Source organism: Mycteria americana, chromosome 4 (assembly GCF_035582795.1).
Source record: "Mycteria americana isolate JAX WOST 10 ecotype Jacksonville Zoo and Gardens chromosome 4, USCA_MyAme_1.0, whole genome shotgun sequence".
NCBI classification, from domain to species: Eukaryota; Metazoa; Chordata; class Aves; order Ciconiiformes; family Ciconiidae; genus Mycteria; species Mycteria americana.
In genome coordinates, this window is record NC_134368.1 from 61477063 (window position 1) to 61492482 (window position 15420).

A 15420-nucleotide genomic window follows, 5' to 3' on the forward strand; every position below is an offset into this window, starting at 1 on the left:
CTTCCCCGTGCTGCTGAGCAACAGAGAGCTGGGATAAAAAACAGCCCGGGGCAGGGCAAAAAGCAGCCTGAATCCCCAGACAGCAAAGCCCCTGCGAGCTTTTACATCCCAGGAACAGTGCTGCCAGCTTCGTATGGGCAGCTGCCCACTGCCTGCGCTGACCTGAGCCCCCCAGGGCCGGCTGTGCCCCTCCATGCTCCCTGCACTGCCAGCCGGCCCCAAAATCCCCACAGGAGGCAGGTGCCACCTCCCAGGGTGCCAGCAAGCAGGGCATGGTTTCCTTCCTGTGGCCGAGATGGCTGGGCTCAGCAGAGATTTTGGGGACTCTGGGGGATGAGGTGGCCCCGTGATGCTCCCTGCTGCCAGCCAGCCCCCCCGCGCATTCCCATCCCCAGCAAGATGGCCGATTCAGACACCTGCCTGCGTCAGCCCTGGTGCACAGTGCATGGCATCCCTATGGTCAGCACCTTCACCCACGACTGGCACCGGGTTGACACCTTCCAAGCTGCTCCGAAGGCATCGTGGTGGTCACCTTCCCCAAATCCGGTGAGCATTCCTGGGCATTGGACAGAGGCTGTGCTCGGGAAGGGAGGCACTAGCCTGCAGGCCCCCGGGCTGGGAATTGGGGGGATGCCGAAAGGCAACGCCGTTGGATGGTGCCCCTCTGGTGCCTGAGACGGGGCTCCGGTGGGAATGGCACCAGCCGGATGCCTGACCTCTCCTGACCTGACCCAGGCACCACCTGGGTCAGTGAGATCGTGGACATGATGCTGAAAGGCAACAACCCCGAAAAATGCAAGGGGGATGCCATCATCAACCAGGTGCCCATGCTGGAGTTCGCTGCCCCTGGGAAGATGCCGTCATGTAGCATGGTGGCAGGGGGTGGCGGGGGGGCAGTGGGTCCCATATGGGGGGCAGGCTTGGTTTGGGGGGGGCACCCCATCAGCAGTGGGAATGCTCCTGGGGGAAATCTTCTTTGCAGGCATGGAGCAGCTGGGGGTCATGGCATCCCCTGACATGAACAAGGCCCAGATCCCAGCTCACATCTTGCCCAAATCCTTCTGGGAAAGCCGCTGAAAGGTAACAGGCTGGAGGGGACACACACCTGAAGGGACCCAGCAGAGATAAGGGGGGGGATGTGCCCCGCTGGGACCTTGCAAGTCCCCACGTGTCACCAAGCTCTCTGCAGATGATCTACATGGGGTGCAACACCAAGGACGTGGCCATCTACTTCTACCACTTTGACCTGATGAGCAAGCTGCACCCACAGCCCAGGATGTGGGCCCGGAACCATGGACAGCAGAGGTGGGACAGGGCACCCATGGGTGGATGTGGGGACCCTGTGGGGTGCTGTCACCCACTGACACACCCCTGGCTGCTCTCCCCACACAGTGGCATATGGCTCCTGGTACGACCACGTCAAGGACTACTGGGAGCGGTGGAAGGACCACCCCATCCTCTACCTCTTCTACGAGGACTTGAAGGAGGTGAGGGACCTGGGTGGATGGTGGTGTGGAGTCTGGGGGCATGGCAGGAGGGGTGAGCATCAGCCCATGTCCCGCAGGACCTCCGCTGGGAGATTGCCAAGGTGGCCCAGTTCCTGGGGCGGGAGCTGCCGGAGGCAGCATTGGACGCCATCACCCGACACACCTCCTTCGAGGCCATGCGGGACAACCCCACCACCAACTACAGCATGGTGCCTTCCCACCTCATGGACCAGGGCGTCTCCCCCTTCATGTGCAAAGGTGAGCGGCTCCAGGGGGCTCCTGGTGCATCGTGCCCCCGGGCCCCCGCTGAGCCCCGTCTCGCCCGGCCCCAGGCACTGCTGGAGACTGGAAGAGCCACTTCACCGTGGCCCAGAGCGAGCGCTTCGACCAGGACTACGTGCAGAAGATGTCAGGCACCGACCTGCGCTTCCGCACCCAGCTCTGAGGAGGCGCCGCCGGACGCCCTCCAAATTCGACCCGTGCTGATGGCACCGCTGCCATGCCAGAGGCTCCTTCCCCTCTCCTGGGACTGCTGGAGAGAAATAAAATGTCCCCCCTGCCCCTCCACGGGATGCTCACTGCCCTGCGCCTGCGCTGAGTCCCCAACCCAGCCGTCCCTCCAGGGCCGCTGGCCTCTCCTCGGGTTGGGGACAAGCCGGGGCCTCCCCAGTCCCCTCGGCCGCCGTGGCAGGGGGACAGCCCACGGGATGGCAGAGGATTTCGGCAAATCCACGTGTGGGTGTCACCTTAAACCGTATCTATATGTGGTCAGTGGCCACCGGCTTCTCCCCGTGCTCGCTCCTCCCTCCCGGCAGCCACAGCGCTGGCAAACGCTGCTGCCCCTGCCCGCCCTGCCTCTTCCCTTCTCCTCCCGTGAGAGCCGCCGGGGGGCCCCGCGTTTCCCTGTCCTCTGCCGTCAGCCGCCCCGCGTCACCCTCCTGGTGTCACCCTGTCCCCCCCCGGCGCAGAGCGGCACGGCGAGGTGAGCCGGGTGCCCCGGGGTGCCCTGGGGGTGCCCTGCCCACGCTCAGCCGCCTGGGGCTGCGTGCTGCGGGGTCCGGGGTGGTGGGCTTGGGGTGCAGACAGCTCCCCTAAACCTGCCCCTGGGCTGAGGGCTGCTGCGGTAACCCCGGGGACCCGGTTCCCTGCTCCCCTGGGGCGCTGAGGCAGGGGAGAGGTGCCTGGCCTGGGCGAGGCCGGCACCCTGCGGCACCCCCAGCCCTCGCCGGGCCCTGGGGTGGGCTCCCGCCCCCGCAGACGGGACCCCGTCCCCCGCGGCGGGCGCGGCAGCAGGGCCGCGGTGACTCCGGTCCCTGCGCCGGCGGCATCGCTGCTGCTCCCCGGGCGGGCAGGGCGCCAGGTGCCCGCGCTGCCCTGGCCAGCGGCCGCCGCGGGAGGGCGAGGGGGGCCCTGCTCACCGGCCAGCCCCCCCACGCGTCCGCGTCCGCGTCCCCGTCCCCGTCCCCGGCAGGATGGCCGATTCGGACGCCTACCTGCGGCAGCCCTGGCGCACGGTGCACGGCATCCCCATGGTCAGTGCCTTCGCCCGCGATTGGGACCGGGTCGACACCTTCCAGAGCCGCCCCGAGGACATCGTGGTGGTCACCTTCCCCAAATCCGGTGAGCGTCCCGGAGCCCGCCAGACGTCGTGGTGCTGGGTGGGCGAGCGTGTTGTACGGCTGGGAGCCCCTGCCTGCGGGTGCACAGCACATTCGGGGCTGTTGGGACAGAGCCGTGCGGGATTTCTCTTCGCCCCCACGGCGCCTGGTTGAGGTCCGGGGGGTCGTCGGTGCTGAGCCCCCCAAAGCCACCCTGCCCACCCCCACCCCCCCCGCGGTGCGTTGCTTTCCTCAGGCACCACCTGGGTCAGCGAGATCGTGGACATGATCCTGCAAGGTGGCGACGCTGAGAAGTGCAAGAGGGACATTATCTCCAATAGGGTGCCCATGCTGGAGTTCTCTGCCCCCGGGGAGATGCCAGCAGGTAGCGTGACATGGGGGCTTGGCTGTGGGCGGCCCACTGAGGGCTGAGCCCAGGGGGACTCTGCGAAGAGCCCGCTGGGGATGTGCTTTGGGGTCCCCCAGGGACGGACCTGCTGGCTACCATGCCCTCTCCCCGCGTGGTGAAGACCCACCTGCCTGCACATATCCTGCCCAAGTCCTTCTGGGAAAACCGCTGCAAGGTAATCTCCACGCCTGGTCTCTGCCCCGGGGAGCATTGCAGCCCTGCTGTTCCCCTGGGGCAGGACTCCCCCCATCCTAAGTAGTGTCGGGAGCCCTAGGGGCTGGAGCATCCCCCCTCTTGGGAGTGCTGGGGCTGCCCCTTGTACCCCATGGCCCCTCTGCAGATGATCTATGTGGGGCGCAATGCCAAGGACGTGGCCGTCTCCTTCTACCACTTTGACCTGATGAACAACTTCGAGCCACACCCTGGGACATGGGCCCAGTACCTGGAAGAGTTCATGGCCGGCAGAGGTGGAACAGGGCACCCCTGGGAGGGCTCACCCCATATCCCTCCTCCAGCCCCTCCACTGACACCCCCTGAATGCTGTCCCCACGCAGTGGCATATGGCTCCTGGTACGACCACGTCAAGGACTACTGGGAGCGGAGGAAGGATCACCCCATCCTCTACCTCTTCTACGAGGACTTGAAGGAGGTGAGGGACCTGAGTGGATGGTGGTGTGGAGTCTGGGGGCATGGCAGGAGGGGTGAGCATCAGCCTGTGTCCTGCAGGACCTCCGCCGGGAGATTGCCAAGGTGGCCCAGTTCCTGGGGCGGGAGCTGCCGGAGGCGGCGTTGGACGCCATCACCCGACACACCTCCTTCGAGGCCATGCGGGACAACCCTACCACCAACTACAGCATGGTGCCTTCCCACCTCATGGACCAGGGCGTCTCCCCCTTCATGCGCAAAGGTGAGCGGCTCCGGGGGGCTCCCGGTGCATCGTGCCCCCCGGGCCCCCGCTAAGCCCCGTCTCGCCCGGCCCCAGGCACTGCTGGAGACTGGAAGAACCACTTCACCGTGGCCCAGAGCGAGCGCTTCGACCAGGACTACGTGCAGAAGATGTCAGGCACCGACCTGTGCTTCCGCACCCAGATTTGAGACGGCGCTGTTGAGTGACATCCACCCCCCACCCAGTCCCACTTCCTGGAAGCAGCTCCTGCATTGCCCCAGCTTGCCTGCGTCTCACTGGCCTCCCTGTGCCAGGGGGACTTTTGCAAAAACAGTGTTTTACTTCTGTTTCTTCCTCCCAAATTTGCACCTGTGTGAAAGCTGCTGCATTGCTACAAATTGCCGCCGATCCTCATCCCACCTCATGTTGCCCCAGTCTCTCATTGTCCGCCCAGGACATGCATAGGATACGCCTGTGTGGTTTTTTTGGAGGAATAAAAAAGCCAGTACGCGGTACAGAGGTGTTTCCAGCACGCGACAAATAAATGTTGTTAGCAGCTTCCACATGCGCATCTCTACCATGGCCAGTGCTCACATAGGGCCCCACACCCACTGCCTCCTACCTCAGAAACACCCCTGCTGATGTCACCCTTTGGGGGTGAATGGGACAGGACTGGGCATGGTGATGGCCATGCACCCCCCTTGCTGCTGGGGCCAGGTGGAAGCGACAAGGTGAGCAGGATGGGGACAAAACCAGCCCCAGGGTGGCCAGGAGATGGACACAACCTGGGGAGCTTGGGACCAATCCTTCCACCCGGGAGCAACGAAGCTGGAGGCAAAAGGGAGGATTTTGCTGTTTGCTTTTGTGCTGTTCTGCTCCCAGGGACCTGGAAGCTGTTATGCTGTGCCAGTGTCCCCACAGTCACATTGCCCATCAGGTATGGCAGGTCCCCAGGGGGTCAGAGGAAAGGGTCCCCTCATCTGTTCCCCCTCCCACCATGGCCAGAAGAACCACAGCTAAAGGGCACACTGCAGCACCATGGCACATGGCTCCGTGGCTGGTGTCATCGCCACGGATTTGTTTTTTTTGACAACGGGATGGCCTACACAGCACCGGGTTTGCTGGCGTCTGATGGGATTCATCTTTCTCAAAGGGGAAAGAGAATCTTTGCTCAGGAACTTGCGGGGCTCATCGACAGAGCTTTAAACTAGACTCGAAGGGGGAGGGGGATAATATCAGGCTTGCCTGAGGGAAGCTGAGGGACGACGTGCCACGGTTAGAGGGAGCGGGTGCCAGCGAGGGCACTCAGCCTGTGTCTCTGAGATGTGCGGGGTATGCTGGGGCACAGCCGAAGTCGAACAGAGTTGAGCTAGGGGATACTGAGGCAATAGGAGCCCAGAGGGAAATGCCAGTGAAACGCCTCAAAGCACGCAAGGGGTGTTCTCCTATGAAGGAGACACGGGTGACAGCCCAGCTGAAGTGCCTCTACACCAATGCACACAGCATGGGCAACAAGCAGGAGGAGCTGGAAGCCATTGTACATCAGGAAAACTATGATATGGTTGCCATCACGGAAACGTGGTGGGATGATTCGCACAACTGGAGTGCGGCGATGGATGGCTATAAACTCTTCAGGAGGGATAGGCGAGGCAGGAGAGGCGGTGGGGTAGCCCTGTACGTCAGGGAGTGTCTGGATAGTTTAGAGCTCGATGATGGTGATGATAGGGTGAAGTGTCTATGGGTGAGAATCAGGGGGAAGGCCCACAAGGCAGATATTGTGGTGGGAGTCTGTTACAGACCACCCAACCAGGATGAGGAGACAGATGAACTATTCTATAAGCAGCTGGGAGAAGCCTCACGATCTCTAGCCCTTGTTCTTGTGGGGGACTTCAACCTGCCGGGTGCCTGCTGGAAATACAATAGAGCAGAGAGGAAACAGTCTAGGAGGTTCCTGGAGCGTGTGGCAGAGAACTTCCTGACACAGCTGGTGAGTGAGCCAACGAGGGAAGGTGCCCCGCTGGACCTCTTGTTCACGAACAGAGAAGGACTTGTGAGCCATGTGATGGTTGGAGGCTGTCTTGGGCAGAGCGATCACGAAATGATAGAGTTTTTGATACGTGGAGAAGCGGCGAGGGGGGTCAGCAAAACTGCCACCTTAGACTTCTGGAGGGCGGACTTCGGCCTGTTTAGGAGACTGGTCGAGAGAGTCCCCTGGGAGGCAGCCCTAAAGGGCAAAGGGGTCCAGGAAGGCTGGACATTCTTTAGGGAGGAAGTCCTAAAGGCACAAGAGTGGGCTGTCCCCAGGTGCCGAAAGACAAGCCGGCGGGGAAGAAGACCGGCCTGGCTGACTAGAGAGCTCTGGCTCGAACTCAGGAGAAAGAGGAGAGTCTGTGACCTCTGGAAGAAGGGGCGGGCAACTCAGGAGGACTACAAAGGTGTAGCAAGGCTGTGCAGGGAGAAAACTAGAAGGGCCCCAAAGCTGAGCTAGAGCTCAATCTGGCTGCTGCTGTAAAAGACAACAAAAACCACTTCTTCAAATACATTAGCAGCAAAAGGAGAGGTAAGGAGAATCTCCAGCCCCTAGTAGATGGGGGAGGGAACACAGTGACCAAGGATGAGGAAAAGGCTGAGGTACTTAATGCCTTCTTTGCCTCAGTCTGTTGCCTCCAGTTGGGCCCCCCACTACAAGAGGGATATTGAGGTACTGGAGCGCGTACAGAGAAGGGCAACGAAGCTGGTGAAGGGTCTGGAGCAGAAGTCTTATGAGGAGCGGCTGAGGGAGCTGGGACTGTTTAGCCTGGAGAAAAGGAGGCTGAGGGGAGACCTCATCGCTCTCTACAACTACCTGAAAGGAGGTTGTAGAGAGGTGGGGGTCGGTCTCTTCTCCCAGGTAACAAGTGATAGGACCAGAGGAAATGGCCTCAAGTTGCGCCAGGGGAGGTTTAGACTGGATATTAGGAAATTTTTCTTCACCGAGAGGGTTATCAAGCATTGGAACAGACTGCCCAGGGAAGTGGTTGAGTCGCCATCCCTGGAGGTATTTAAAGGACATTTGGATGAGGTACTTAGAGACATGGTGTAGTGGTGGTTTTTGGCAGTGTTAGGTTTATGGTTGGACTCGATGATCTTAAAGGTCTTTTCCAACCTATATGATTCTGTGATTCTGTGATTCTGTAATAGCAGGGCCAATTGTTCTCTGGGTACCCAGCCCCCGGAGTTGGAAGATAGGGATGGGGACCAGAATGGAGCCCCCATAATCCAGGGGGAAATGGTGAGTGACCTGCTGCACCACTTAGACACTCACAAGTCTATGGGGCCTGATGAGATCCACCCGAGAGTGCTGAAGGAGCTGGCAGATGTGCTCACCAAGCCCCTTTCCATCATTTACCAGCAGTCCTGGCTAACTGGGGAGGTCCCTGCTGACTGGAGATTAGCTAATGTGACGCCCATCTTCAAGAAGGGCCGGAAGGAGGACCCGGGGAACTACAGGCCTGTTAGCCTGACCTCGGTGCTGGGGAAGCTGATGGAGCAGATCATCCTGAGTGCTATCACACGGCACGTAGAGAATAACCAAGGGATCAAGCCCAGCCAGCATGGGTTCAGGAAAGGCAGGTCCTGCTTGACCAACCTTATCGCCTTCTACGACTAGGTGACCCGCCTAGTAGATGAGGGAAAGGCTGTGGATGTTGTCTATCTAGACTTCAGTAAAGCCTTTGACACAGTTTCCCACAGCATTCTCCTGGAGAAACAGGCTGCTCATGGCTTGGACGGGTGTGCTCTTCACTGGGTAAAGAACTGGCTGGATGGCTGGGCCCAAAGAGTGGTGGTGAATGGAGTTTACTCCAGTTGGTGGCTGGTCACAAGCGGTGTTCCCCAGGGCTCTGTGTTGGGGCCAGTCCTGTTTAACATCTTTATCAATGATCTGGACGAAGGGATCGAGTGCACCCTCAGTAAGTTTGCAGATGACACCAAGTTGTGTGGGAGTGTTGATCTGCTTGAGGGTAGGCAGGCTCTGCAGAGGGACCTGGACAGGCTGGATCGATGGGCCGAGGTCAATTGTATGAGGTTTAACAAGGCCAAGTGCAAGGTCCTGCACTTGGGCCACAGCAACCCCATGCAACGCTACAGGCTTGGGGAAGAGTGGCTGGAAAGCTGCCTGGCAGAGAAGGACCTGGGGGTGTTGGTTGACAGCCGCCTGAATATGAGCCAGCAGTGTGCCCAGGTGGCCAGGAAAGCCAATGGCATCCTGGCTTGTATCAAAAATAGCGTGGCCAGCAGGAGTAGGGAAGTGATCATGCCCCTGTACTCAGCACTGGTGAGGCCGCACCTCGAATACTGTGTTCAGTTTTGGGCCCCCCACTACAAGAGAGACATTGAGGTGCTGGAGTGTGTCCCGAGAAGGGCAACGAAGCTGGTGAAGGGTCTGGAGCAGAAGTCTGATGAGGAGCAGCTGAGGGAGCTGGGGTTGTTCAGCCTGGAGAAAAGGAGGCTGAGGGGAGACCTTATTGCTCTCTACAACTGCCTGAAAGGAGGTTGTAGAGAGGTGGGGGTCGGTCTCTTCTCCCAGGTAACAAGTGATAGGACAAGAGGAAATGGCCTCAAGTTGCACCAGGGGAGGTTTAGACTGGATATTAGGAAATTTTTCTTCACCGAGAAGGTTATCAAGCATTGGAACAGGCTGCCCAGGGAAGTGGTTGAGTCGCCATCCCTGGAGGTATTTAAAGGACATTTGGATGAGGTGCTTAGAGACATGGTATAGTGGTGGTCTTGGTAGTGTTAGGTTTACGGTTGGACTCGATGATCTTAAAGGTCTTTTCCAACCTATAGGATTCTGTGATTCTATGATGCAGGTAGGGGGCTGGAACAGCATTGCTAAAAGCTGGTGCTTTTGAAATAGCTGGTTTTATGTCGCAATCATTCTTAAATGGGAAAAGGAAACTGCGAGTCAGATGGTTGTTGGGTCCTGGTTCTGCCGATGCTGTCCTCTCCTGCCTGTGTTCATCGTCCTCTCTTCTGTTTGGTACATGTGCAAGACAAACTTGCCTGCAACCTGGAGGAAATATTCATTGCTTGTAGGCATGAAACATTGCTGAATATGCGATTTCTTTCTCAGTAGTGAGTGAAATAGGTCAAGAGGTTAAAAAAAATGACCAGAGGTTAAAAAAAGGGACCTGGGGGACAGGTGAGGCGACAGGGATACAGCCAGGCACAACCCAGCGCTGAAGCAGGGGCTATTGGATGTGAAACAGCTCCACTGTGCTCCAGGGATGAGACTGACAGTCAGGTGGGACCTGTCCAGGAATACAGGCACCAAAACCGAGTTAAATGCCACCATTCAGCAAAATCCTTGGCATTTGGCCATTAGGTACCATAAAGACAACAAAAGTGGGGATGGTGGGCGTCACAGCAGAGATAGGTCTTACCTACCTGGATGTGTGGGAAGGAAACAAGGTGAAAAAGAGAAGATACTGAGATCCCTCCTTGGAAGAAATGTTATTTTAAGTCATAATAAAATAAGTGGAAATGGTTTCTGGTCCTCTCTCAGATGCTGGGAGCTTCTCTGTGTTGTATGATGAAGTTTGTGTATCACTTGGTTGTACTGATTCGTTACAGAACAACGCAGCAGGCTCTGAACCTTGCTGTCCCCTCTTACCTTCCAGTCTCAGTGCAAACAAAACTGAGCCAGAGATGCCAGAAGAGGAGACAGTAAAAATAATCCAGGTAATTACAGACAGGAGCAGAGATACCTGAAGTGGTGAGCGGTGGCTTCAGCCACTTCTGTCATACAGAAAAGATGCCATGTAGGAAAGCAGGTCCTGAGCCAGATGTGGTTCCCTGTGTCTGGTCACTCTGTAATTTTGTCTTCTACAAATCTGCCTTTCAAATCCTGACTCTTGTGACTTCCACCATGTCCCATAGCACATTGTACCTCCCCTGGGGATTTGCTTTTCCCCTACAACTTGGGGTTTTTTTTTGGGGGGGGGGGTTGAGGTCCCTTACTTCATGCACTGAGGTACTACCACCAATTCATTCACATTGATCTTCCCCATCCTTCAGCACTCTATAGGCTTTCCTCATAACACAGCCTCCCCCAGCTGTGTATTTTTGGGCTGAAGGCATCTTAGTCTATTCAGATGCTGGGTTTCCTCTGGTGGTTTATCTCTCAGCCCCTCAATATCATGACATCTTGCTACAGGAATTTCCTTTCATTCTTACTCCTACTGTTGTGACTCAGCACCACCAGCATGTGTTTTGGCCCCGCTGCTCTTGCTGAAGACTGCTCCTCCACTAATGTCAACAACTTGTTCCCCTGTAATTTGTTCCAGATTTTCTTCCCTCCCTAAATCTCTTGCACGCCTGTTTGTTGCTGCTTGGATATACAGCCAGGCCTTCCAATTGCCCCTGCTTTGCTCCTTAGATGTTTCCATTTGTGTGGAAGCACACGGATTTGTTTTTTGTTTCCCCAAAGCATCTCTGGTCTGTTAGATGACTCTCTAATGACACCTCTTTCCTCTTCATAATTCAGATAGCAGCTCCTGTGCAATGTATAGGGGCATCAAACACACCTCAAGAAGTGCTTTCGTTTGCTACTCTCTATGAGAACCAGGTTTTTTGTATTTATATCTTTTGTCCCTGGGCTCAAAGTGCAATCCTAACAGCACCTGCCCTCGCTGCTGTAGATATGGTGCTTGTTAGCAGCTGAACAGATGTGACATAACCAGCTAGGGGAGGCTAAAATGCTGTGCCCCAGAAGTTTTGTGTAGAGCCAAACTGCTAAGACCCCGGGAAAGAAATAAGTATTTGGTTATGAGGCCAGAGGAGGGATTGCAGAAGTAACTTTGCCCTTAAAACACCATCTAGCAAATCAGGGCAGGATGAGTGCAGCTCCCTTGTAAACACTCGTGTAAAACCAGGACTTTGAACCCCTTGATATGAGTGCAGTGCCTCTCTTCCTGCTGCTTGTTGATGCCAAGGTGCACACATGGTGGGTGAAAGCCCCAGCGGGGCCGGAGGAGCCTTCCTCCTCACAGCCGCGCACAGACACCCGTGGGTTTCCTGCTGGCTTAGAGGCAGCGGCTCAGGGGAAGTCCTTGATGCTCACAGTAAGAGTGGCCAAGGGTGCTCCCACATTGCATGCGGAGGTCTAGACATCCGAGCTGATAATATCCAAAGCAGAGAATGTTCCTCCCTGTCACTCACCCAGCCTCAAAACACCCCAGGTGCAGGATACAGCAGCCCCAGCCAAAATCCCACCCATGACTCCAGTGCAAACAGAGGAGGAAACACAAACCTGTCCTGGTGAACTACCCTCTGGATGAAATGGCATCCCTCACAGTTATGAGGTGAAGCCCAAGTCCGAACCTCCAGACCTGATTTCCTGGGAGCAGAGGGGGTGCCTCTATTTGCCTCCCAGACAGATGTGCAGAAACACTCCTCCACACTCCAGTTAGCAGCAGATGAGGTGCTCCCCTCTGCATCCCAGACGGAGCCACGATGGATCAGCTCCAAACCTGCAATATCAGAGGAAAAGCAGTCTCTGCCTTCCCTGCATGCTGAAACACAAGAGGAGTCGTGGTCGCAGGCAGTGCTGGCAAGAAGGCTGTCTCTGAGGATGCGTGCCGAGGTGCAGACTTCCCACATGGATATACCTCTGGGGAATAAGCGGCAAGTGTACCACTTGTGTACCGAGGCCCAGGTACAAACCTCGTGCTAGCAGCTTCTAGCGTCAAACAGCAAAACTTTGCTCCTGCCAGACACAGATGTGGCTTAGGACCTTGAACAGGCTGCATCCAAGTAAGAAAAAATTATTTCTGATAAATTTCCCCTGGCCAGAGATGAGCTTTGCTCTGTTTCCAAATTCCTTTTTTAAACCAGAAAGCCAGCAAGAAGCTACAGTACAGCAGCAGGGTTATGTACAATTGGTGGATTCAGTCAAAATTTAGTAGGGATTTCAATTTAGTTTTCATTCCCCTGCAGAGCTATGAACACACAAATGCATTATAGCATGTGAATACATTCCTATGTGGCTCAATGCAATGGCTGCTGGCCAACCATTCAGGGGGACCCCTGCTCCGTGATAGCCTGTCTTTGCCCAAATCCTCCCTGGCCCAGCAGCAAACTCATCCACTAAAATAAATCATTGACAAGGTGACCTCGCACAGCGAAAGGCTTGGCATGGGGGCATGAGTAGCAAACACACATGAGAAGGTGGGAGGGAGAGAGCAACTGCCCCTTTCTGGGCTGGTGACCCCAGATAAGTCTCCACTCTAGATGAGTCCCATCATGTCCATACCCTCAGTATTGGCAGATTTGCCCATCTCCATAGCACTCAGCTTTCCCTTGGGGGTCAGACAGATACTGGCAAGACAGGGGTGTGCCCTATCTGCAGGCAGCTTCGGCAAATCTCTGCTGCTGCACCTCACTGTAGAACTGGCAGGGACAGGGTGCAGCACCTCTTCTCCACCAAAAATGCACAATTCCTAGCAGGGACACAAAACTTAGCCTGGACCTTCTTTCATTTCTTTTTTTTTTTGACTTTGCAGAGTGGAAATGGCTCCAGTGCAAGCCACCCCGGTGTCTATACATTTACATGCCAAGGTGCCTCTGCAGCATTGCAACAGCAGTGAAGAGAGTTCATAAAATCTTAAACTCAATCAATAAAAACAAGTGAAATGTTATAAACCTAGCTCGTGGTATTTTTGTCCTACAGCTGCAAGGCAGAGGTATAAAGATACAATTTAGCTGAGAAAGGTGGTTATAGTAAGGCTATTTCAGCTCATTAACTTTTGCTCGTTTCCTTACTACTCCTGGGGATTACATGGGAGTAGGGGTTTTACTGAGTACTTGCACATGTGCCTCTGCAAAATGGCTCAATCCACTGTCTATACTCAGGGATGAGCCAACCTTCATATTTTCCCCATCCAGCCTCCCACCACCCCACCCAAAAAAAAAAAAGATAGTCAAGACTTTCAAGTCTGCTTTCAGTCCAGAAGCTGCATTATTGTAATAAGTGAAAGGAAAACCACAGAGACATTTGGTGCTTCTCAGGGCAAAAGCTTCCCTTTTCTACCCTGGCACTGAATTTTTGAGGTGCTGGCTGGCATCAAGGTTTTCTAGAAATAAACGTGGCCGTGTACACCATAACCCCCATTCAGCAAAATGGTGAAGAGACCCGTATATGGAAAACACTAGTTTGTATTGCCTAAATTTTGCATAACTCGCCTTCACCTCGAAAAGCCTGTCGTTATTTAATAAGGCTGGAAGTGACATCAGTGTCTGCAGCACTTCTACTTAGTAATGCTAGATGTGTGAAATACAGACAACACCATCTACTTTCTTCAGCCCCATGTTTCTCTCAGTTGCTGGATTTTGTCCTTTAACTCTCTCAAAATGCTTATCTTTTCTGCATTAAGAGTAATCTGAGTATCATCTTTAAAAGCTGGCACGGAAACAAGACAAATTTAACCCTCTGGTTCCCCTAGTAATAGCTCTCATTTGCTATGGAGGAATTAGTTACTGAGGGGCCACATGAACATGGCCTTTCAATAGTTGCCGGAAAAGCTTTAAGTTTCTTGTAGGACTTTCCCAAATAAGCTAAATTAGCCTGAAAAAAGATAATACCCTGAATACAAAGGTCTATGGAGAGATCATAGTGAAACACCTGGCTGTAAGGCCAAATTACTGTTGAAACATGCTGGCATAATTGCCCTGAATTCTGAGGGTTTAGAAAAAGTCAGGTTGAATATTATGGAGAATATTTAAAAACCATGGAGGTGCATCTTCAGATTCCTGTATTTTCAAGTCATTAAAAACTTGCCTAGATCTCCAGAATCAAGGGCCACACACCCAGCACAGGTAACACACCAACATTTGAAAAACTGCAAACAAACCACAAGATTTTCTCTTTGTTCCTGTGGACAGTTTATAAACAAGTCTACTACTTAACAAACAATTTTGTTTTACCAGCTGGGACCCTAAAGGGAGTGAAAAATCTTTTTAGCAGTCAGACACCATATTTCTGAGCTACAGGATGCAAAGTCCTTCTGAAAATCTGGCTCTGTAATATTATAATATAACCTAGCATGGGGAAAACCATCTTGACTATTAAGTTACTGGAGCATAAGAAAGCAATTAATAATCCCAGAATACACACCTTGGTGTGATCATCCCATATTGTATTACTTCCTCCTTTGGAAAAGCCCAGTTCAGAGTGCTACTTATTTAAGCTCTTTCTGCCCAATACCCAACCTCGCCAGAGCAGCCCAGGCACAGAGGAGGTGAGCAGCAAGAAACAGAAACAAACCGGTGTAGCAAATTGCACCTTGCAACTCAGAGCACGATGCTTACGTACCTTGGAAGACTCCGCTAGGTAAGAGTTTTTTGCTGCATGGCATTCGTTCCCCAAATTGTGTTGGATCAAGCGTATCGTTATATGCAAGGGTTTTAGTTGTCATTTTGGCTCCTGGTGGTTAAGAGCTCTTTCCAGGGCATAGCACCTTACGTTCAAGTGCCGACTTTCCAAGTGAGAACCACCCAGAAGATGTGGGGTTTGCTCTGCAAAGCACCTTTAGGGGCCAGGAGGGCCCCAGCCCCATGTTTAGGCACCTGAACTGAGCACACAACATGACCAGGTTGGTGGCGATGTGCCCCAGACAGCAGCAATGACCTCCCTGCGTGAAGAGTTGTCTGGGAGCAGTTGGGAACCACCTGTCACATATCAGAACAAACTACATGTTATTATTGGCATTATCATCACCCGAATGAAGGATTTGTTGCCTTCTCTCAGAATGGGAAACATCAGCACTTCTAACATCTCACCCTGAAAAAGGATGCCGCTTCCAAGTCAGAAACTTAAATGTACCCTGTGGCCTCTCCTTCCTTGGCCTGCCTCTGGCATCACTAGTTCATGGGAGCAACACAAGTGATTCATGTGAGTTCCAGAGCTGGCATCCAGGGGACTGGCTCACTTGCAGTTTCTTCCTCTGTAAAGATGCAGCAACTTGAATTAATAGTGAAGCCTGGAGAGACAGCAGCCCTCTG

The 15420-nt window shown here is 54.6% G+C and overlaps 2 protein-coding genes across 2 annotated transcripts; both read left to right on the forward strand.

The window, feature by feature from the left end:
* Nucleotides 1-1023: 1023 nt before the first annotated feature.
* On the forward strand, nucleotides 1024-2139 carry LOC142409367 (sulfotransferase 1B1-like). The gene is made up of 5 exons (XM_075500784.1): nucleotides 1024-1080; nucleotides 1190-1331; nucleotides 1393-1487; nucleotides 1565-1745; nucleotides 1820-2139. The coding sequence occupies exons 2-5, from the start codon at nucleotides 1190-1192 to the stop codon at nucleotides 1930-1932; spliced, it is 531 nt and encodes a 176-aa protein (XP_075356899.1). The 5' UTR covers nucleotides 1024-1080; the 3' UTR covers nucleotides 1933-2139.
* Nucleotides 2140-2314: 175 nt separating this feature from the next.
* Nucleotides 2315-5040, forward strand: LOC142409366 (sulfotransferase 1B1-like). The gene is made up of 8 exons (XM_075500782.1): nucleotides 2315-2469; nucleotides 2959-3107; nucleotides 3342-3470; nucleotides 3572-3669; nucleotides 3835-3961; nucleotides 4049-4143; nucleotides 4221-4401; nucleotides 4477-5040. Exons 2-8 carry the CDS (start codon nucleotides 2960-2962, stop codon nucleotides 4587-4589), a joined length of 891 nt encoding a protein of 296 aa, XP_075356897.1. The 5' UTR covers nucleotides 2315-2469; nucleotide 2959; the 3' UTR covers nucleotides 4590-5040.
* Nucleotides 5041-15420: the final 10380 nt, after the last annotated feature.